Below are 23,024 nucleotides of genomic sequence, written 5' to 3'. Positions count from 1 at the left end.
CACATCCGGCTCCACAGCCGACTGCTGGGGGACCTTGGCCGAGCTCCTCAGCCTCTGTGCCGCACTTCCTCACCTGCACCTGGCGAGGTCAGCACGGAGAAGAGCGGGGCTGTATGTAATGCATGGGCCTGCGTTCCAGGCATCCGTCATTGTCACCACTCCTGGCGCTGGGGATGGCCCCTCGCTAGGAAGCTGTGTTGTCTGGGGTCACCAAGAACGGCCCAGTTTCTACACCCACTTCAGTCTGGCTCCACGCCAGTTAACACGGTGGTCGTGACCTCTTTCTTTTGCCAAAGGAGCCGAGGGATGCAGGTCAGAGACAGTGCCGGACCGCCATGCGGGCCGAGGGGGTGTCACCTCTGCTCTGCCGCAAGCAGCACTGGACGGTCCTGAGGCCTGTGGTGTGGGGGTGCCAAGGCCGTGCCCGTGCCCAGGTGGACTCTCCTGGAGTGGACTGTGCACCCAATAACTCTCCGCACCTGCTGATAACAGCCCAGGAGCGGCTTTGATAAAGGGCTGGCGTTTCTAGGAACCGGGTGGGCGGCCAGGTAGGTGGAGCCACGTTGGGTGAGGAGGGGTGGCAGGGCTCGGGGTGGGGGCGAGAGGGAGTGAGCAGGAGAGAGGAAGAGAGGAAGAGGAGGGATGGGCAGGAGCTGGTGCTCCATGAAAGGCCAGTTCCCTCTGGATTTCTGTCACCTTAAGGTTTAGCTTCGGGACGCTTCCCAAAGTAGAATTTTTAAATCTTTCACGAATAATTTACACTGCATTTTTCATTTCCTCCCAGGTCCCGCAGCCACATCCGGAAGCAGCAGTTCAGCTCTGGGAGTCCCTGCCACGCTGGGCGCCTGCTTCTCCCAAGGGGCTCCCCCGGCACAGAGCAACCCTCCCCTCGAAGAGACGTGGGTGCTTCTTCCTCCCCTGCTCAGGGCAGTGGCTAGACATTCCCCTCAGCTCTTTCTACGACTCTAAGCCTCCTGTTCACAGACCCCCAGCAACACGCTTGCTCCCCTCCACTTCCTCTGCTGCCCCCCAACGTTCTGACGCTTCACGCCACTGTCCTGCTGGCCTGGCCCACACCTCTCCCGAGCAGCAGCGCCGAAGCCCGGCCGCCACAGCCCCTCTCTCGCTCCTGCTGGCTCGATTGGCCTGGAGCCTCCAGGGTTCCCGAGGGTCCTGCTCACCGCATCCTATCAGCTTGATCTCCCAGGAGGGGACCCAGGCACCTGGCCTTAGCCAATGAGAGGGGCGAGGGCATGTGCCCCGTGATGGTCGGGAAGCCCGTGCTCCTGGGGGTGGGTGGGGGAGTGGGCACAGGCTTTTGCTCTTGGCTCCCCCGCCTCTGCCTTGTCCTGAGAGGATGAGGGCACAGGGCCCGGAGGTCCAGGAGGCTCTGTGTGTGAGAGCGAAGGATCCCGGCCCGAGGACAGCACCTGGGTCCAGGGCCAGCTTGGACCCGCCTTCAGTGCCCTGGCTCGGGAGACCAGGAACCCATGGTGTCTGTCCCAGGCAATGTTCAGTGATGCCCCTCGCTGAGCCCCTCCCTGATGCCACTCCGCCCTGAGGTCCTCGGGAAGGCCCAGCCCTTCCCTCCCCGTAGATGGGGGAGGTCAAACCTCTTTGTCTTGTAAAAGAGGACAAAGAGCAGAACTTGAGACTGTGTTAGTCAGTCATACCTGCAGACCCAGACCCACTCGCAGCAGGGCCCCGGAGGAGCCCGACTCACAGAAACGGAAAGTAGATGCTCCAGCCGGGGCTGGGGCTGGGGGAGGCGGAGAGTGAGTGTTTCCTGGGGACAGAGTGTCAGTGGGGAAGACAGAAGGTTCTGGAGGTGACGGCTGCACAGCAGTGTGAGTGCCCCTCACGCCACTGGGCTGTGCACTCAGCAACAGGGTTGAAATGGTACATTTTGAGTTATGTAGCTCAGTTTACAAATATAGGACAAAGGGAGTCAACGCGTCAATAATCTGATTAATTATTAGCTCAGGTGTTCTCTGCAGGCCGGCTGCAAACGCGTTTGTCCGCCCAGGAAGGGCCCCCAGCAGGACCTTGGCAATAGCGAGGCTCTGTCCCACCCCAGACAACTGGGCCCATAAAGTTTTATCAGGCTTATCTCGCACGCACCCTGGTCCCCTTGGGTGACCTGGGCCTGCTGGGGGCCTGCGTCATGCCCGCCTCCCTCTCGGAGCCGGGCTGGTCTGAACCCTGTGGCCCCTGTGACCCCGTGAGGCTGCAGGAATCGCCACCTTGATGGCAGCCGGCAGGCTCCTCTCACCAACCTGCCATCCGAACCTCCGGCCACAGCACCTCCTGTGGGGAGGGAAGAGCCTCCCACCCGTGTCTGGCCCCAGTCTCCTGCTGGTGGAGGAACCTGGGGGAGGGTCAGGGATGGGGGGTTCTCCTTGGACAGTTGGCCACCCCAGCTTCAGGAGGCAGACCCACCAGGCTGCCTTATCATGCGGACGAGGTGGGCACCTACCATGGCAGGAGGCCAGGCCAAGAGCACAAAGGCCTGGCAGGAGCAAAGAGCCGGGTGGCACCTGAGTCACCTGGGGGGGGTGCCCCAGCGCCCCTGTTTTCTTTAAGGACTGGGGACTCTCCTGGCTCCTGAGAACATGGTGGGGGACGGGGGGCACTAGACACTGGGAAGCCCCTGGGGCCTGGTGGGGGCAGGTGGGGGCCCCTGCCTAAGCTGCTCAGCCTCCTCCTATCGCAGATCAGCCCGAGACCCTGCCCCCGCCCGAGGCTACACTCTGCCTGTTACCTGGCTCACCCCTCACCTGGCTGCCCACCTGCGAGCCTCCTCCTCTCTGAGACGTGACCCTCAGTGCAGCACACAGCTCCGAGGCTCCCCCTCCTGCCCCAAGGTCACCCCCGAGGCCTCCGACTGTAACCAAGAACGCAGGTGCGGCTGCCTACTGCAGCAAGCACCAAACTCGTGAGGCTGGCGCTGGTGCGAAAGGAAAGAGGTTTGCTTGGGTGCCTCCACCTGGGAGACGGGTGGGCCCGTCTCTCTCTTGAAGACCATCGCCCCTTCCCTCTCAAGCCCGCGGTTCTCATAGGGATAGGAAGAGGCAGGCTCTTTTTTCTATCCAGTTACCTTGCTAGCTGTTGGGGGGCCGGGGCCCTGTCCATTCACGTTTTTAGTGTCTGGCGCACTCCGTGTAAGAGCCCCCCCAGCGCCGTCTGGGTTGACAGGGGAGAGTCCCTGGCACCCTCCGACCAGCTCCGGTAACCGGGACACCTGTGTAATAAGACGGCCTCCCCCGTAGTCTGGCCCTTGTCCCCAGAGGCAAAGCCTGAGGGTCTGGGGTCGACACACGGTCTGACTCCAAGCTCTGCCACTCACGGGCCACTTCATGACCCTAGCCAAGCTCTTGACCTCCCTGGGCCCCCATTTCCGCATCTGCAAATGGCCAGTACCCACCTCCTGGGGCTGTTGGGAGGTTAAAGGGAGGTAACATGAAAAAATGGCTTAAAGCCCTGGAAATATCTCCTGAGTAATGTTGGGTCCTTATCTAATGACACATAAGGAATGAGCTCAACGTAGACCAAAGGCCTAAATTCAAGAACTAAAGTGATAAAACTCTTAGGGAAAAAGCATGAGGGAAGATCCCCGTGACCTTGAATCTGGCCATGGACCCAGCCATGGCACCAACAGCATGAGCAACAAAAGGGAAAAATAAACTTGAGTCCATCAAGTCAACAATGCTTGTGCATCAAAGGACGCGATAGGGAGAGTGAAAAGAAAACCCTCAGACGGGAGAAGGCGTCTGCAAATCACACGCCTGGTGAGGGGCTAACATCCGGAATACGTGGGACCTATCCAGGAAAAGCTCAGCCCCCGTTAGTACAATGAGATCGGTCTGTGCAACCTCGACGTGACCTGGCAGCCAAGGCGAGTGGGCTGGAGCTCGCATTCGTGAACAACGAGTCCACCGCACTGGTCGGTGGGGGCAGCGGACACCGCTGAGTGAGCCTGTGTCCTGTGTGGCCATCGAATTCAAAATGACTGCGCGAGCAGAGCAACGGATCTGCGTGGGTTTTGCATTAAACTGGAACATTCCTCTGAGGAAACCATTTGGGTGATTCACGGGCTGCAGCTGTGGGCAGCCGGTGACGGGCACCTTCATCACGACAACACGCCCGCTCACGCATCACGTCTCCTGCAGAGATTTGTGGTGAAACATCGCATCCCCCAGGGCACTCAGCCCCCCACAGCCCAGATGTGGCGCCCTGCGACTCCTGGCTTTTCCCAAAACTAAAATCACCTTTGAAAGGGAAGAGATTTCAGACCGTCAATGAGATTCAGAAAAATGCGATGGGGCAGCTGATGGCGATGGGGAGGACTGTGTAAAGCCCCAAGGTGCCTCCTTTGCAGGGGACTGGGGTGTCATTGTCCTGTGTACCATGTTTCTTGTATCTTGTGTCTTCAATAAATGTGTCTTTTTCATAGCGCACGGCCGGATACTTTCTGGACAGACCTCATATGAAGAATGCTGGCTGCTCAACAACAGAACCCAAATATCCTGAATAAAAAATGGGCAAAGGACTTCCCAAGAAGACACAGAAAGGACCAATGAGACAGCACCCCATCCCTCCCAACCCTCATCCCCCGCACGTCCCATCTCTGAACCGCATTTCTGCGCCCGGTACGCCGACCCTTCCCTTTGCTTCTGGACACTCTGGCTCCTGGCCCCCTGCCTTCCCAGCCGAGCACTCGTGTGCCTGCTGTGCTTCCACAGCCAAAGCAGGTGGTCTTCCCAGCATCTTTGACTCCCTGGCTGGGCCTCCCCTCCAGAGAGGGTCCCGTCGGGGCCCCTCAGCCTCTCGCTCCTCTGGTGACCCCTGAGGTCCCCGAACCCACAGCCCCCTGCAGCCCCACAGCTTTCTCCACGGCCCCACTCTGGTCCCCACCTGTGCTCACACCCCTGGACCTCCTCTGGCTTCGCGGCTCTCACTTGGCAAAGGCCTAACTGACCCCAGGACCCCGCTGAGCGTGGCTGGAGACGGTCTGTCTGGGAAGACCCACAGAGGTGACCCTGAGCCTCAGGGCCCGACACGAGCTTCCCGGGCACACTGGCCACGTCTGCACCCACTGCACCCGTCACAGAGGTCCTGCTGGTGCTTGGTGCCCTGGGGCAGGTCTCCCGCCGCCCCCGACGCCAGTGGCCTCTGCTGGGCCTGTGCTAGAGGTGGGTGCTCTGCCCCTCCCACCCTCTGCACCGCTGCCAATTCCCCCACTCGGCCGCGCCCAACTGTCCTGCAGGCTCCACGTTCTGGCTCCCGCATCTCACCCCAGTCTCTCCTGATTCCACTCTGGAAGAGCTGCTGTCTGCCCCCAGCACTGCTGAGCCCAGGGAGCGCCTGCGCTCCTCAGTTGCCCATAGGTGCCTGAACCTGCTCTACCTGCCCCTCCCGGCTGGGCGCTCAGCCTGCCCTCCTCTGGCTGTGAGGGTGACAGGTGACACCGAATGACTCCAGCACCACTGCCACCCAAACTCTGACTCCGCGCCACTGGAAGTCCTACGGGAATCTCACACTCACGTCCAAAAGCGAATTCAAGTCTCCCTGTGGCCTCCGCACCGGAGACACTGGCAACGCGCTGCTTCGCCGGGGACTGCTGGCCCTGCAGACCTCCCACCACGACTTCCTCGCGACACACCCAGGTTCCCACCAGCCGCCCTGCTCCCGCAGGCCCAGCCCGTCTCCGGGCTCCCCACCTTCTCCGCCCCCACCCCACCCAGGGTCTGCTGAAACCCACATCTGCTCAGTAAAAGGGACCAGGGCCCCTCGGCTTATTTTAGGGCTGGACAGAAAATACGCGGGACGAGTCTGGGGTGTCCCATAGTGCCAGGACGGAAGGAAGGAAGTGCTCAACACAAACTAGAAAGGAGGGTTCCAGAGTGACGAGGGCACGGCAGCGGGCACGGCAGCGGGCACGGCAGTGGGAAGGAAGAGCACCCAGTGGCCCAACCGGAAAATCGCAGCAGCAGCAGCGTGAAGCCATGCCACACGCCAGACAGACACCCCGAGTCCACACCGACCTGACTCACTGAGACTAGACAGTGACACGTGGATAAAAACTAACGCGTAGAAATACTAAGTAATAGTGAGCGGGGGAACACGTCCCGTGCAGAAGAGTTCCGGTGATTCCTGTGGAGCCTGCCCCTCCCAGCGGAGCAGCTGCAGGGTGGGCACGTGAGGGTGGGGGTCGGTGTACAGGGGCATCATCCCAGACACAGAATGGCAGGGGGAGGGGAGAGGGTGGCTCTACCATGAAGAAACAGACAAAGCCACTTCCACCTGGGGCTCAAGGTCAATGTCTCAGTGGGAAGCTGAATTGCCCTGGACGGTGTGGAAAGAAGAGCATTTGACCCCCGTGGTCGTCCCCTCAAACCCAAGCTCCGTCTGGTCCTGGAAAAACGTCAGACAAACTCCGGCAGGGGGCACCCTCCCCACACCTGAGCTGCCCCCTCCAAACTGCCCAGGTCAGTGTCAAAAGCAGGGGAGTCCGAGGAGCTGGCCCAGCCCAGAGGAGCTTTGGAGGCCCGATGACTCGAGTGCCTCACGGTCATCCCTCTGGAGGGGTCCTGGCGTAGGAAAGGGACACGAGGGGAAACCTGAGGGAGTCTCAGTAAGGCGTGGTCTTTAGTTACGTAGGCTGCATGAGGCCGGGTTCTCCAGGGAAACAGAACTGGCAGGACAGGCAGGTACGGCATATCCTAAGAGCAGACTCGTCACCAGGCCTCGGCTGGCACGCTCACCCCTCGGCAGGCTGGAGACGCTGTTTCAGCTCTTGTCTACTGGCGGGAGGAAGCCCGTCCCTCCCGGGAGAAGTGGTCAGGCCACTGCCGGGGCGGGGTAGGGGGTCTATTTTAGGGAGTTGGCTCCTGTGAGTGTGGAGACTTGGAAATCTAAATGCTGTGGGTGGCAGCCAGGGCCCAGGGAAGGTCGGGTGCTGGGGACAGCCCCTCCCCCAGCTCAGCCTTCCTTCTGTGAGGCCTTCGACCGACTGATGAGCTCCCTCGTCTGGGGGGTAATCTGCTCCACTTAGTCTACCAATTTAAATGTTCGGTTAATTTTCTCCAAAAATCACCATCACAGAAACACCCAGGAAAACGTCTGAGCAAATGTCAGTGACGAGCCCCAGCCTCGCGGACGCGCACAGCCAACCGCCAGCCAGCAGAGCTGTGGGGCCGAGACACGCCCTCGCGGCACAGCCCTCCTCCGGCGGGCGGGCTTCCTCGAGGGAGGCGGAGGCGCTGAGCCCGGGGAGGGCGAGGGACAGGGTCCCCACCCACGGGCCCGAAGCTTCAGGAAACCCTGCTAACCTAAAACATTCTTAGTGGAAGGGTGTTTTTGTAGGTCAAAGGGAAGGACTGAGTTTTGCAACCTGGGTGAGATTTCAATTTTTCTGAAAGTGGCCACTTAGTTTGGAAGGAAACAGGGTAAAGCACTGTGTTGATGTGACATGATAATAGTTCTCAAACTTAACTGTGCATCTGAATTTCCCAGGGTGGGGACTTGTTGGAACAGGTGACGCGGAGAAGCCTGGAGTTTCCAAGTGACTTCTGACCAGCTCCGGGCGCTACCAGGCTGCCCGTCCGGGCACCACACCATGAGGACCACCTTGTGTGATGAGAGTAGACTTCAAGGCAGCGGGTGTCTGCAGGCGCCTGTCCTGGTCTCCACCCGCACCTCCTCTCTGCTCCCTCAGCAGCGTCTGTGGCTCTGAGCTTGGACACAGGGTGGCGCCGTGTGACCACAGTGAGCAACCCAGAGCTTGCTGTGGCCTTGCAGCTCTTCCAGCGCCAGGTGTGCATGGTGGCTGCCCCCGCCCCCCACCCCACCCCCAAAACACACACCTGCCACAGGCAGGAGGGACAGGTCAACACAGGCGGACAGATGGCCCTGAGACGAGGGTGAGGATTTGAGCACCTGGAGAGCTCTTCATCCTCCTGCCCAGCACAGGCCAGGGCAGCCTGGCTGGCCCCCAGCCCCCGGCCCCACTCCCTCCCCAAGCCTCAGTTTCCCCCAGTGCTGCAGGGGGCCCTCTGCACCTCGCACCCTTAGAGCCTTTCCCTCCCTCGTGCGAGTGGCCACCCCTCCTCCCAGGTCGCAGCAGACCCGAGTGGGGGAGGGGCACCTGGGACACAGGCCCTTACTCTGTGGGGCCTGCAGGCTTTGGGGTGATGACGGAGGGGTCCTGCAAGACCCCACCTCTGATGACTTCTGTGAGGGGTGTGGGCAGCAGGGACCTGTGCAGCATTTGGTTTGAACAAGGGGTTCTGGGGACCAGAAGCCCGGTTGGGGTGAGGCCCGGAAGCTGCGTCCACAGGGAGCCAGGAGGGCAGGTGTGGCTGGAGCGGGTGGAAAGGTCCAGGAGGGCTGAGGGCCTGCAGCCATCCAGGCTTGAGGAAGTGGCTTGGTCCCCTGGGGGCAGCCTCCCTGATCCAGCACTGGCAGGGAGCTGCCCCCACTGCTTACTCCCCACCACACCAGAGCCAGGAAGAGTGGGGCAGCTCCCTGAGCCAAGCCCTGGGGTGGGGGGCCGCAGGTCTCATCTGGGAAAGGAGAACTCCATCAGCTGGGTGACTGATCCTCTAATCCACAGCCTTATCCCAACTGCACCCCAAAGCTGTAATTAAAGTTTCAGGCGGAAGGGATTATTCTGGAGGAGGGGCGGCGCCCCCATGGCCTGAGCTGGCAGCTGGACCCAGCGCTGCTGGAGGTGACACTGAGGACACCGGGCTCCTGCTAGGGAAACCAGGTCACGGGAGCCGGTCTGTGGGGCAGGGGCCCAGAGGTGAGTCCTACCTCTGGCACAAGGGTGGCTTCCAGGCAAGAGCGGAAGCGACACTGTGTTGTGTGGGTAGTGCGGGCACGTCCTCACCTCACCCGTTTCTGAACCGACTCAGCGGGGCGTGGTGGTCCCTGCAGAGTCTGGGGCCTGACCCCGTGCCTGTCTGGCCTGGAGACAGCAACACTGGCACCGGGGGCTGCGGCCCTCGTCACCGGCGGCTCCTCTCTCGGTCCCCGTGCCCCAGCTCTTTGTCTCCCTCAGTCTAACCGGAGCCACCGCCTCACCACCCCAACCCCTTCCTCCAGCAAAGACCAGACACGCTCCAGGCCCCAAGACCAAGCCTGTGTCCTCACAGGGCTTGTATTCCAGCCCCAGAAGCAGGTCGTGGACAACATGCACCTGGAGAGGCCACCTGCCCAGGAACACAGCTGAGGGCACGAGGTGGCCTCGGGGCAGGTTGGGGCGGCACCACCAGGTGCGGAGGCTGTGGGTCACGGGCAGAAATGAGACCTGCCTGTTCTAGGCTTGTCCGGCTGCTGTGTGGACTTGGGGGCGACCCCTTCGAGGTCAGAGTCAGGGTGGGGACGTGGGTATGGTGACGGTGGTGGGCTGATGCACAAGTGAGCAGCAGGCAGACTCTAGGCCTGAGGGTGGGGGACACAGACAGGCCCACTGCCCTCCCTGGGGGCTGGGGCTGGGGTGGGGGGTGTCTCTCTGCACAGGGAAGGCATACAATTGTCCCCAGGACTTCAGGAAACAAGTTCCTAACAACCATTTGCTGGGTGAAGAGGCGAGCAACCAGAGGAGAGAGGTGGGGATGCTCAGGCCTGCTGGGACAGGTGGCCCGCCCCAGGGCACTGCCCTGAGCGCCTGGACCTGCACTTGGGCTGTGGGCCCGGAGGCAGGGGGAGTCCACGTCAGCAGCCAGCGCGACCCAGGGCGAGCAGGGCTCCGAACACCTGCTGCCCCGCCGGTGGGGGAAGAGTGAAGAAGCCTGGCTGCCGGGGAATGTGAAGCAGCCGTCCGTGGAGTTGCTGGCTGCCAGCCCACAGTCCAGGCTCCCCCAAAGCCTCCTGACACCTGCCCTTCCTGCTCCTCTCTTTCCTCCACTGGGTCCCTTTTCCACAGAGAAGTGAACACCGGCTCTGGTGCGGGCGGGGGCAGAGTCTGCCCACATAGCAAGCGAGCCACAGTGGGGGGACAGTGTCCAGAAACTGTGGTCTGAAGCTGGTCCCAGTTCTAAGCAGGCGTCCTTTCTGCCAGCCTGTGACAGGAGGGGACAGCTGCGGCTGCCCCTCGAGCTATAAAAAGCCCAACACTGGAGCCGGCAGAGGTCAAACGGAGCAGACACAGGACTCACTGGCCTCGGGGAGCTCAGCCAGCAAGCATGAGGCTGGCCCCTGCCATCAAGCTGCTGCAAGCCCCCCTGAGGGGCTGCGTGGTGCCTAAGGCACACATCTCCGCCAAGCCAGCCAAGACACCCGTTTCTCCCCAGGTAGGTGCTGAGCCGCCAGCCGGCAGGGCGGGGGTAGGGCAGGCAACCCTGATATGTTCTCAGGATGAGGCTGGATTCAGGGTGCGTGACAGGAGGCCCGGCTGGGAGGAGCGTCCTCTCAGGTGCTAGGTCTCAGTCCTACGGCCGGGAAGGCATCCCCCCCCTCAGGAAAAGGGTCCCCACAGCCATAGCCTGCAGGCCAGTGACCCAAGCAGCCGGCAGTCCATCATGGGGGCGGGGGACACCTATTCTCAAGCCCCTGCTCGCCTTCTAGCAAATGTCAGGTGCGGAGCTGAGCTGACCTGGAGGGTACTCACTGGGTCCCGTGGCTTCACACTCGTTAAAGGGGAAGGTGGGCTGCCTGGAGGGGAACACAGGTGAACCCTCAATCTCAGCTACCCACCTCGGACACCCAGAGAGCAGGCAACTGTTTGTTTCAAGCATAAACACCCAAGGTCTAGAAGGTCACCCGCCCAAGGTCACACTGCTGGATGACACTTAGATCTGAGGCTGGCCCATAGCCCCTGGCCCGGGCCAGCCTTGCTCTTAAAGCTCTGGGAGTTGAAGGGAAAAGAGGTCAGTCTGATTTCGGAAACGGGAGGGATGCCTGGGTGCAGGCTGTTCTAGGGGAAACTGAGTGAGGAAGATCAGCCGCTTTCTTCTGAGCCTGCCCTGAAGGCCCAGCCCCTTGAGGACAGGCATCAGCCCACACAACTGGGGGCCCCATCCCATCCCCCCCATTTGGCCCCTCACTCAAAGGTCCTGTACTTGTTTGCAAGCAACTTAGAACCTCAGCTGAACCTCATATGTACCTGACAAGCACATAGTGCCCTGGGGAAGGTCAAGGTCAAGGTCGCTGGGCTGGGGTTCAAGAGTGGACAGTCTGTGTAACACTGTACTTGCCATTAGGGCCGGGGCAGGGAGACAGCCTCCCCTGTGGAACCAACTCTGACCCCCTACACGGGCTTCCCTCCACCCAGGAGCAGGCTGTGGGGCTCGTGGTGACATTCCTCAGCTTCCTGATCCCTGCAGGCTGGGTCTTGGTCCACCTGGAGAGCTACAAGAAGAGCTCCTCGACCTGAGTGCTGGCAGGCAGCGCTTCTGCACCAGAGGAAGAGTCCCATTAAACCCTCTCCCCACCTAAGGCTCTCGTGGTGATTGACGCATGTGTGCCTCTGGCTTGGGGGAACAGGGGGCGGGGGTCACACACCTGTCAGAAGGGACGTTGCCCTGGCCACCTGTCCCAGCCCTGCCCTGCATGGGCAGGGAGACCCCTTTCTCAAAGAAGAGGGCAGGCTGAGGCCAGAGTATCCTCGAACCCTCCCCAATCCCATCCCTTGCTTCTAATCTCTCCAGACACAGGCCTGGCCTGGAGGCTAAGCCCAAGAAAACCACCACAGGGTGCACCGAGCAGAGGCGTTTACTGCGCACGCTGGGGAAGACGTCCTCACGGGGGTGGGGGGGTGGTCACAGTGGAGGGGGGGGCCCACAGTCAGGGCCATCCCTTCCTGCTCCTCCGGCCCCCACGCACCAGCGACAGCTGTTCTCACAGCGAGAGCAGTCCCTCCTCCCAGCAGAACCCTGCTCCTCCCCCTCTCAGGGAAGAGCTCGGGCCGGGGCTGCTAGGTGAGGATGTCGTGGGCCTGGTGCTCCACCAGCATCTCCATGCTCCTGACGTCCGCACACCACACCTCCAGGCGGTCCTTCATCCCCTTGATCTGAGAACAGAGCAGGGGCACGGGGCGTCAGGATGCCCACGGGGCAGCACTAACGGGGGGGCCAGCGAGCAGGGGCCAGGGTGCAGAAGATGGCACCAACTCGGCCTGGGGCCACAGGGACATGTTCTCTTCAAAAACTGGCAGGAAAGGAAGCTGACGAGAACGGGACTCACAGGATTAGCCCTCCAGCAAATCCGAACCAGACTGTGTGAGTTCCAGCCCCAGGGGCAGGAAGGCCTCTGAGCAGAGGACCAATTTTAAGATTAAAAGGCATCACCGCTGCCCAGCACTGTTATCATAATCACTGTTTAAATACAGGGTTCAAATCTCAGGCTGGCACTGGAGCACTGAGGGTTCTTTGGAAAAGCCTTAGTCCCCACAGCCCTAATTCACTCTCCAAAACATCACCTGACACGCCTGCTTCCTGAGGGGCTCCCATGCGGAGCAAACTCAGCACACAGACCTGTCCCGAGGCCCGGGGGCAACTCGCACTCCGCCACGTCACCTGCTGCAGGTCCAACACGCGGGGCTGCACCCAGGTCATGTGGACGCGCCTGTCCACCTCGTCGATGCTGCCCTTCACGAGCCCCACCGAGAGCGCCTTCATCACCAGCAGCTCCACCTGTGTGGGGAGGGCCGTGTGAGCCTCGGACACCAGCACGCCCCCCGCGCACCGAGACCCCGTTTCTACGGGGGTTTGCGTCAGAGAGCAGGGTGCTGCCACTGCGAGCCCGGCCCCTCGGGGGCACCCCAAGCCCAAGAACTACCTCGTTCACACTGATCTTAGCACTTTTGGCAATTTCTTCAAAAGTGAGTTGTCTGTGATTGGCAGGTCGTGTGAAAGTCATCTGAAAAAACAATGTGATTTGTTACCTACTTTCCCAGATAATAAAGACATTCTTATTAACACTGGCTCTGAGCCCTGGCTGGTGTGGCTCAGTGGACCGACCGAGCGCCAGCCTGTGAACCAAAGGGTTGCCAGTTCGATTCCCGCTCAGGGCACGGGCCTGGGCTGCAGGCCAGGTCCCCAGTGGGAGGCATGTGAGAGGCAACCACATTGATGTTTCTCTACCTTTCTTCCTCCTTCCCTTCCCCTCTCTAGAAATAAATAAATAAAATCTTAAAAAAAAAAAAATAGCAGCTCAGAAAATACAGCCAGTAGTACCCTAAGCTAAGACTCTCAGTATCAGTGGCACACGATACTGAGCAGCAGCTCTCAAGGCCGAGGGAAGGCCGTGTGGCAGTTCCCTACACGGTCACTGTCTGCTTCCTGAGCAGCACCTGGAGCTGGGGACGTGTGCTGGCCCGGAAAAACGAGGGGGACCCGAACCGCCAGGAACTCAGTCACGCAGAAGTTGTGGTTTCTATGATGCAGTACCCCTGTGGAGACTTTCCTCCACTGCTCAAGGGATTTTGAATTTGTTCATTTTGATGACTTTCAGTGTTTCTGCCATTTTTTTGCCTTACCTCTTCCACATCGGCCAAATGTTTCCCTTTGAGGACTTTTTCCACCCAGAGAAACAAACAAAAGTCACTCAGGGGGAGATCTGATGAGTACGGAGGGTGGGACACAGGGGTCACGCCATGCTGGGTCAAAAACTAATGAGCACTCAGTGTGGTGTGGGCAGGTGCGCTCGTAAACCGCCCACTGTGAAACGGGCGCACTCGGTGACAGAGTCTCACAAAAACTCACGGAGACCGAACACAGCCTCTCACAGCAACGCCAGCTGGTGCCCTGACACAGGTGGGTTCCTAGAAGTCTCACCTAGCGGGGCAGGTGGGGGGCCTGGACTACAAGGGGCTGCTCGCCAGAAGGCAATTCCGGACTTTGGGACCCCCTGGCACAAGCTCACACTCTAGTGGAAAGGCGGACGGACACGCGGACGACGGACAGTGTGTGCAACGAAGGGACGGCGGCTTCAGCTCAGGTGGTCTGGCCGGTCCTCTGAGGAGGGGCCTTGGCGCTGAGATCGAAACAGAGACTCAGAGAAGCCCGTGGTGGAGGCCGCACAGGAGGGCGGGCGGGGCAGGCGCCTCAGTGCTGCCGTCTCAGTGGAACCGCTCCCCTCTCCACTGCACCCGGTGGCTGGGAGGCTGCAGGCCCACAGCTCGCCTGCAGGGACATGTCACGGAGGGTACTGGCTGCTCGCTTACCTCCATGAGACACAAGAGCTGGATCTTCCTCAGAAGCTGCGCCTCGTTGGCGGCTAGGTCAGGCTGTGAAGGGAGAGACAGCGGTCACCCGACCAGCCGAGGGAACAGAGATAGGCAGGTCCGACAGGGACGCTGGATGCCAAAGCAGTAATCAGCTTCCAGCCCTCTGGACCCCATGTTCTCAGCTGACCGTCAGAATGGGGCCCAGCTGAGCAGCCGTTGCCCAGGACCAGGAACGCATGAGGGGAGAGGCTCACTGATGCTGCACGCACTGGGGGCCCAACCGGGGGCCCAGCCCCGGTGCTCAGGAAGACTCCAGCACGGGGACCTGCATGCCGCGCCTGAGCAGGGCCAGGTGCACGGCACATCTGCAGTGGGGCGGGCAGCTGCTGACTTACGGAGACAGCCATGAAACCCAGACCAGCACCCTCACCCTGCAGGTCCCAGACCGAACCCCAGAGACTGGGGTTTGTGGCTGCAGCCCTGACGAGGCAGCCCCGACAGGTCCATCTCTGCAGGGACTGGGCAGGTGGAGCGCTGCGCGCAGGGCCCTGTCAGCCTGCGCCGCGGCAGCTCTCTCGGCTCTGAGATTGGCCTGCTCCCTTCTGAGCCGCTCCCCTGTTTCCCTGAGGCACTGATACACCAACTACAGCTGGGTTGGGCTGGATCTGCTTTCTGCCTCGTCACAGTGCACTTGTACCTACCCTGCATCGTTATGGGTGAATTCTACAAGTTTTTTTGAAATTTGAGAAACGTGAAAGTTTCAGAAAAGTACAAAAACAGTAACGTGCCCTGGCCAGGTAGTTAGGTTGGCTGGAACATCGTCCCCATACGCCAAGGTCTGACCCCTGGGCAGGGCACCTACAGGGCACAACGATGCGTGAGTGGAACCTCCAACGGATGTGTCCCCTAACGTCACCTCACTGAAAACTAGCTCACTGTCAAGCTCCGGCCCTTGTTAAGCTGCTCTTCTCCGACTCCCTGTGCAGGGCCCGTTATTAGCACGCCCTCCCCCGCACTGAGTGCTCCTCACCTACCTCGCTTCTGTGTACGTCTAAGGCCACGTTTCCTGGGGGGCCTGCCACACCCCCTCCCCCTGCACTGTCTGCAGCACCCCTATGACCCAGCAGTCCCTGACCCCTGCTTGATTCTGCCTCCCCCATGGCGCCCGGAGGAGGGGAGGGAGGGAAGGTGCTCAGGAAGCGGCTGCTGAGTAAGCGCGCACACACACAGAGCCAGGGGCAGGGGGGGTGCTCAGCCGGCCCTGCCTGCACTGACCTGCTGGCCCCAGGCAGCCTTCAGAGTCTGGAATCGCTCTACGTTGCCACTGTTGAAGGCATAAAGGGTGTCGATCAGCCACTGCCGGTCAGTGCCCCTCAGGGACTCCAGCACAGGGTGCATGAGCTGCGGGGACAGAGACGGTTAGCTGGCAGTGCGTGGAGCCTCCCCACAAGGACGCTGCCCGGGGCGCACTTACGAGCTCTCCAAAGTTGAACACGCCCTCGCCAAGCAGTCCCGCCAGGCCCAATGTGAACGCTCTCTCCTGCTGCTCCGGCACTAGGACGACAACACCCCCGTCACACACTGGCTACGAGCTCTGGTCCCGTGCAGCTCTACACGTCTCACGCAAAAAGCAGACAGTTCTGGGAGGGTCACAGCAGAGCTCTGACACGCGCCGCCTCCTCCTAGGTGCTGGGCTGGTTCAGCTCACACGGGAACCACACTCTCTCACGTCCGTCCCCTAAACCCGTGTGACTGCTCGTGGTTCCCGACCGTCTACGCCCTGCAGCTCTGGGCTCCCTGCGTCCCCTGCCTTGGACAGGAGACCAAAGTCCCTCCCTTGGCCTCTTCCAGCCTCTTTTCAGACCAGCTTCAACAGTCCACAGTGAGAGCCTCTAAAACATGAAGTCTCCTTTCTGAGTACGTAGTTACTGCATTTCCCCCAAACGGCAGCCACTCTTCTTCCCACCCTCCAATCCTTGAAAGATTTTTTGTCACTTATTCCCTGGGGTCTGGCATCTCAGTTTTCAGGAGTGTCTTGGGGGCAGGAACAGAGGTCCAGGCACCGGCACCACTGAACTGTCACAATGACCTGTGACGTGGGCAGCAGCAAAGGCCGGGGGAGGGAGCAGTTGGCCTCCTGTTCGCCTGAGGCTAAAGCTCACACAGCTCCGCCCCCTCTAACCACATGGCCTTTCTGGTGCCCGTGAGGACCTCCAGCCCCCCACAGCTGCTGTGTCTGCAGCGCCAGCTCCCCGGGTGACGCGGATACATGTCGGGGCTACCTGGCAGGTCCTTGATGTCGACACAGCCCAGGAACCGCAAGGCGTCTTTGTAGTAGGATGCGTGGCTCCCAACTGTCTGGTAGTATTTACTGGACAGGTCGTAGAAGCGGCTGTGCACCGACGTCACCCCCGGCAGGTTGTTGAGCATCTCTTCGACATCCTCGATTGTTTCCTATATGTGGGAAGCAAGACCGCCTTCCTGTCCAACTTACAACAACGGAAAGGTATACAGGACAAGGTGAACTCACACAAAATCTGACCCCACTAAACTAGGAAACTTCCATTTGTTCAAAACAGAAAACGGGACAGAAGGAAAGACAGTTGTGGCTCACGTGACCCACAAGGGACCATGAGCAAAGCTACAGAAGGGACTCTCACAAGGGAAAAGGACGCACACAACACAGGAAAACGGGCAAAAGAAAAGACATTAGCAGGCGACTTACAGAAGTGGAGACAGACAGGTCAATAAACCAGCAGTGATCAAGAACCAAATTACCCCCCAACAAGACACCGTTCCACCTCCGTGAGATTGGCAAGCGTTGGGCCGTCTGAAAACACCAAGTATCGAAAGCATGGGGGCTGTGGGAGCAAGAGCCACTGCGGAAAAACACTGGGCGAAACCTGGCCCAGGTGCACAGCTTCTGCCACACATGTCGTCTCACCTCCAGGCGTAGGCCCACCTGCTGAGACGGCCCACGCACACACGGAGCCCGGCACAGAAACGCAGACACAGCATTGTTGGTGACAGAAAACACTGCCTGAACCCTCCCACACAGACGCCGTGAGCGTTTATGCGGTGAGATGCCATGTGACAGGAAAAGGCAGCTGGTCACATGTATCAGAAAAGACCCCACACCCGACACCCAGCCAGGCGAGGTGAAACACCACCACACTTCATCCAGAGCTGCACACCCCGATCTAGCGGGGCGCGAGGACAAGGGTGCCCCCTGGCACGAGCAGCGGTGCTGCCAGGGTGGGCGTGGCCGGGGCCCAGCTGCCCCCGCTGTTTCCTGCCCACTCCGTCCTTCTTCACGGCATTGTACAACTTTCAAATACTTCAAAACAAAGGCAACAGGTGTGTACGAGGGCTAAGACTGGGAAGCAAAAAGAAAGTGTTTAGGGCAGCGAGGACGTGAACACTCACCCCAAGTACTTCCTTCAACATTACAACCACCCAAAGCCCACACAGGCAGCCTGTGGTCAACAAGTTGCACCGACCATGTGAGGTCGACACCCGACACCCACACCTGTCCCCAGTCACACCGAAGGGAAAACAAGAAAGGCACCAACTCAGACAGGAAGCTGGGACAATGATCAGGGTGCAGACGGAGGTGGGGGAGCAGAGGAGCCTGTCCGAGAGTGGCTGACCCAGTGGGCAGGAGCCCGGGGCTGCGCCTGGCACGTATGGGTGCACGTATGGTGGTGACAGGCAGACTCCTGCGTAAGGGCAGTGGCTACACACCAGCCAACGACGACAGCCTGGGTCAGGGCGCAGGGCTCTCCCCCCACCCCCTAAATCGACTTTGTAAATCAGAGGCAACCCTGGATCACGGCAATCTCACCTTCGTAACCTGTAGGTCCCCGATGTTTAATTTTAGGGCTCCAATTGCAGTTTTACACAGGATCACCGCCTCATCGCTACTTTTCACCTAGGGATGTCGGAAACAAGGACACTCAGCAGTGGGGGCCGCGGGGCCTCCCCACAAGGCTCCAACAACGAGCGTGGCACACACGGGCAGACACCGGGCTCCGGAGCTGTGGGGGCGGCAGGCGCACACCCAGACAGGCCACCGCACTGCAGACGGCCTGGCTCCGACTCCACACTTACTTTCTCACGAGTCTTCTCCAGAAAAGTAAGAGCCACGGTAGGATCTAGAAAAGAAGGCAGAACAAGGTCAGAAGAACCAACAGAGTCTCTTCACAGACTGGTTTTGACCTACCAGGACCCTGTTAAGTGGGATAATCTTCAGGTTTAGAACATAAAAATAATAAAAATACAACTCCGAACCTGCTGTTTCCCACCCACATGCAACAGCGGGGCTGACTGTAACTAGCACCTGGACGGGCCCCTCCCAGACACGGGTGGGCTCACCTGTCATCTGTCTGACCACGTGCAGGGTGATCTCTACCAGGGACAACGGGTTCACCCTGCAAGAAACCACCAGCCTCGAGTGCCTGCCAGCACCCACGTTCTCATCCTCAAAGTCAGAAACAGACGACAGGGATTTACCTGTGTTCAAATTCACTGATGAAGTTTTCATAGAGCTGTGGAGTGAAAACACGGAGAGAAATTACAGGATGCCCCTCATCCTGTGACCCCCTGACTACGGGCACCGCCACGGTGCCGTCGCACGGCCGGCCCTGCACACACACTCGACGGGAGACCCGTGCCCTGGCTCCCGGCTCGCACACGTGGTCACCAGGGGACGAACAGGGAACGCCAGGGCTTTTCCAGCTTTGGGAAGAGAACCCGCCATGTGAAAACCTCCAGAAGGCCAGCTGCTAGTCCTCCTCCAAAGCACTCTGAGGAAGACAGACTCGCGGTCTGAAAGGCTCAATGGCCTAGCACGCTCTAGGAGACTGCAGGCTGCTTACACCCCACCACCAGTTTCCTGAGCCCGGCAGCCAACTTGTGGGCACGTCCTCCAATCCTGCTGGCGCTACCAACTCAGAGACCGTCCGGCCGAGGAGACCTGGGAACAATGCAAGAGTGAACCCCCCGAATGCTCAGGAGCAAGGGAAGCCAAAACATACAGGTGGGGCAGCCAAAGGTCACCATTCCAGGCACGGTGGGGAGTTCTGAGGAAGGAAGAGCGAAGGGGAGACGAAGCTGGTGTGGGAGAGGCGGCTGCGCGAACACTCCAGACAGGGGCAAACAGTGCACCTGTGCTGAAGTCACACCTGCAGTGCTTTGGGGGAGTTTCCGAGGGGCAGACAGTGACTGGGGGCACGGAGAACAGCCGGGGGAGGCGCAGGGAGCAACCGCGGTGGCAGACGCGCAGTCGGAAGGTGCTGCTGGTGAGTCCAACCAGACTCTGTGGGCAGGTCCCAGAGATGGGGAGCCCAGTACAGCCACTGAGCCTGCAGCTGGGTAACTGGGCAAAGCAGGGAGAGGGAGCGTCCAGACAAGGTCAGGTTAGGATAAGGAGAGTCTGAAGTTCCTCTGGGACACGCAGACAGAAAGATAGAGAAGTGTGAAAGCAAATCCGGTGTGCACGCGCACACACATCATCCAGCCACAGAGAGAGCACACCTGCCCCTGTGGCAGGGGGTCTGGAGGGCGTCACGCTGCGCGAAACTAGCCCGACAGACAGCGACGAGCAACATGACTTCATTTACATGTGCCACCTAAACAACTGAACTTCGTAGCCACAGAGAGCTCCGTGGGGGTGGCCAGAGTGCGAAATGGGGGCGAAGGAGGGGAGAAGGTCCAACGCCCGCCCGTGAGACAGGAAGTCCTGGGGGAGTGGCACCGGGCGCCGCAACTGCAGCGGACAGCACCGTGCCACCTGTCTGCAAGCTGCCGGGCAGGTGCGTCCCCAAGGGTCCCCTCACAGAGAGCCTCCTGCGGTGAAGGGCGTTAAGTGCACTGCTGTGGTGACCACTTCCCGCTCACACACACGTCAGATCACCGTGCCAGGTATTTTGCAGCAAACCTCGGGAGGAAGAAAACCAGCCCCGGCCCTGCCACCCAGCAAGAAGCACCGAAAATAAAACGGCTCTCTTGTTACAGAGGACTACTTCAGTGGTATCTTTCTCATTAAAAGGGACTGTTTCAACAGCTCTGATGCCTACTGTAATTTATGGAAGTACCTAAAGAAAGCAAGTCCTGTACAGAGAGAAGTCCACTGAGCCTAGAAACTCAAAATTACTCCTGAATTCACAAATATGACCTATCTGTAAGTTACATGGGCTGGGACCCAACAGTTTTTAAAGGTTTGCTTTGTCCTCGGAAATACTGAACTTAAATCTATGAGCCTGAATAAATGCCATGTCCCAAGGTTCAGGAAATACCTCGCTAGCCATAGAAAGTGACTTAAAGACCGGAAAGCATAGGAAACAATAAACGATTATAAGCCGTCCATCACTGTGGTGCGGAACCTCAGGGAACGAACAGTGAGACAGCTCTAAGTTGTCATTTCTTCACACAGCCCAGCAGGTCTTCAGGCTTACAGATGACTCCAAGTTCCTCTGAGTGTAAAATGCCAAGCTGACGGGCATAGACCACAGATCTCGGGAAGTCAGGTGGCACTAAAGTGGTGAGCATTGCCGTGGGCACACTGAGCGGCATGTGCAGGGCGAGGAGCTCACGCTGTCACTGCAAACCGTCTCTCAGTTCCACGAAGGTATAGATCTCTGATTCATTCAGAATCCAAGAGGAAGATGGCAGGAAACTGCGAAAGGAAGTGGCCAGCGAACAGTTCCGGGGGGCTTTCTCAGGAGCCTGGGAGCGGCTGGGGCAGAGATGGGCTTTCTGGTGCTGCCAAAACCCTGCAAGGGCTCCACCACAGAGGCAGCATGCCCCTGCCTGCGCCCCTCCCTGCCCCAAGGTGAGCGCAGAAGGTGCTCCCTCTTCCATAGGACCCAGGACAGAGGTGTGGGCCAGCAGGCATAGTTGGTGGTGGGGAAGGGGGGCTCTGGTGAGCCCCCTCCCTGCATTCTACCCTGCCCTCAACTGATTTTGAACTTTCAACTTTTGAATAGCAGTCTTCTAAAAGTACAGCACTGAAACAGTAAGGTTCAGGGGCATGCTGTGAGATACTATTTCAGCCTGGGACTTTACAAGACAGAACGTGTGTCATTTCATAGCTGCGACCTACCATCAGTCACTTAATCTCTTAGTCCTGTTTCAATGCTGAGAAGGCAGGTGACAGCAGCGCCAGTCCCCCAGTGCTGCTGTGTCAGTGAGTGCAGGTGTGCAGCACTCGGAACAGCACCTGACACAAAGTAACTCCTAAACAGGTGTGGCACTTTGTTACAGATCCCGCCTACGGATTTTAAAGAGCCCTCGGGCCGTTCACACGACCCGCCCTAGCAGGACCAATGCGTACCTTGATGAGACCGTCCCCTTGGGCGAAGCACGGGTCCTGCACAAAGTCAAGCACCTGGAGTGTCAGCTGATGCCACAACCTGGAAAACATTAAGGCCCCTGAGACACAGACCCAGTGGCAGCCACGGTGGGCCCAGACCGGCCCAGCAAACAGCAGACAGGCCCCGGGCCGTACTGTGCGCCAGGGAGAACAGGACGCAGGTGCTGCCAAACCCGCGCTCTCTCCTGGCTGGGCTCCTCCGTGCTCAGTCCCCTGAGATCACCTCTCCTCCTGGGTCTCAGTTTTCCCAGCTACAGAGAGCATCTTTCTGGACTGCCTCAAAGGGTTCCTGTGAGGTTCCACTGAAAATGAGAACTTTGGAATCACACACATTCAAGCTGAGATCCTGACCCTTCCTCCTACTGGCTGAGTGTCTCAGGGAAGGAGCTCACACCAAGCTCCAGTTTCCTTATCTGTGGATGGGATGCTTGAAGACTTGAGTACAGAAAACCTCTGGAACATTTAAAACAAAAGGCTAATTTTAAAAAATGCAAATAAAATACTTTGGAAAATACAAAGTGCTACCCAATACAAGCAATTGTTTGCTAAATACTGAGTCTTTTCTCTCACAAACTGGTAATGGCAGAAGGTTGAACACCAGCCAAACACATGCTGAGTATCTATGTGAAGGGCACCATGCGGAACGCTGGGGTAGTTAATTTAAGAACTGACAACTTAACCTTTCTGAAACTCATCCTATTTCTAAACACGCCCAAACTGCGGTCGCTCTAGGGGCACAAGCCCAAGATGAAATGCAGATGAAATGGGTGAGGGGAGAAGGGGCTGTACCCCGGCGTGTACCCAGCCGCAGAATCGACGCGGAAAAGGACAAAACTGCGCTGGCCTCGGGTTCATGCCCCCAGACCAAAGTGGAAGACGGCTGTGGATACAGGCCACGTGCAAGACACAGGGTCTGCTCTGCAAAACCGGGGGCAGCTTAACCCCGCACGGAATCGAGAGCTGAAATCACAGTCCAGCCTTGAACCCGCTTCCGAAGATCAGCAGGAAGGGGAGTTCAGAACCTCAGCACAGCCCCTCAGCCAGGAAAGCAGTGACCTCAGGACCCCCAAACCCCCGCCCTTTGCGCTGTCACCCCTCCCCTCGACCCTGCCCCTCCAGGTTCCCCCCCTCTCCCGCCTCCCCTCTCTGTCTCGCCCTGTCCGCAGGTCCTCTCAGCGTGGCGCTCACTTCTTCGTGTAGAGTTCCTCCAGACGGTGCCACACGGCGGCCTGGCCGGGCCCGGAGCTCTGGCTCTGCTGCAGAAAGCCGGTTACGTCCTTCATGACGGCGAAAATACAAAGAACTACGGCACCACTGAGAAGTCAGCGCCGCGGAAAGGGCAGCCGGAAGTGCTCACTCATTTCCGGCGCCGCGCAGGGCAGGCCGGGAGCGCCGACTGCGGCCCCGGGCGACCGCAGGTTGTCAGGGTAACCGCGCCTGGATGCCCCAGGTTGGGCCGGGTTTCCGGCGGCAAGGCGT

The 23,024-nt window shown here is 59.5% G+C and overlaps 1 protein-coding gene and 1 long non-coding RNA gene across 4 annotated transcripts; one reads left to right on the top strand and one right to left on the bottom strand.

The window, feature by feature from the left end:
* The first annotated feature begins 8,791 nt into the window (after window positions 1-8,791).
* On the top strand, window positions 8,792-11,442 carry LOC123478088 (uncharacterized). Of its 2 annotated transcripts, XR_006653219.2 has the most exons (3): window positions 8,792-8,806; window positions 10,067-10,298; window positions 11,279-11,442. It is a non-coding gene; the product is annotated as an uncharacterized lncRNA (long non-coding RNA). The 2 variants fall into 2 exon arrangements; XR_006653218.2 differs by lacking the exon at window positions 8,792-8,806 and having other exon boundaries at window positions 9,536-10,298.
* A 260-nt stretch (window positions 11,443-11,702) lies between these two features.
* On the bottom strand, window positions 11,703-22,865 carry PSMD13 (proteasome 26S subunit, non-ATPase 13). 2 transcript variants are annotated; one of them, XM_045183509.2, is made up of 13 exons: window positions 22,734-22,865; window positions 21,507-21,585; window positions 18,686-18,720; window positions 18,548-18,603; window positions 18,284-18,327; window positions 18,018-18,104; window positions 16,456-16,627; window positions 15,648-15,727; window positions 15,449-15,574; window positions 14,171-14,233; window positions 12,784-12,864; window positions 12,480-12,638; window positions 11,703-12,016 (listed from the first exon to the last, which is right to left on the bottom strand). In XM_045183509.2, the coding sequence occupies exons 1-13, from the start codon at window positions 22,826-22,828 to the stop codon at window positions 11,921-11,923; spliced, it is 1,173 nt and encodes a 390-aa protein (XP_045039444.2). In that variant the 5' UTR covers window positions 22,829-22,865; the 3' UTR covers window positions 11,703-11,920. The 2 variants fall into 2 exon arrangements, with proteins under 2 accessions (XP_045039444.2, XP_024430058.1); XM_024574290.3 differs by having other exon boundaries at window positions 12,522-12,638.
* Window positions 22,866-23,024: the final 159 nt, after the last annotated feature.

This window comes from Desmodus rotundus, chromosome 5 (assembly GCF_022682495.2).
Source record: "Desmodus rotundus isolate HL8 chromosome 5, HLdesRot8A.1, whole genome shotgun sequence".
Classification (NCBI taxonomy): Eukaryota; Metazoa; Chordata; class Mammalia; order Chiroptera; family Phyllostomidae; genus Desmodus; species Desmodus rotundus.
Note: the sequence above shows the minus strand (reverse complement) of the source record. Positions and strands in the feature narration are given on the sequence as shown.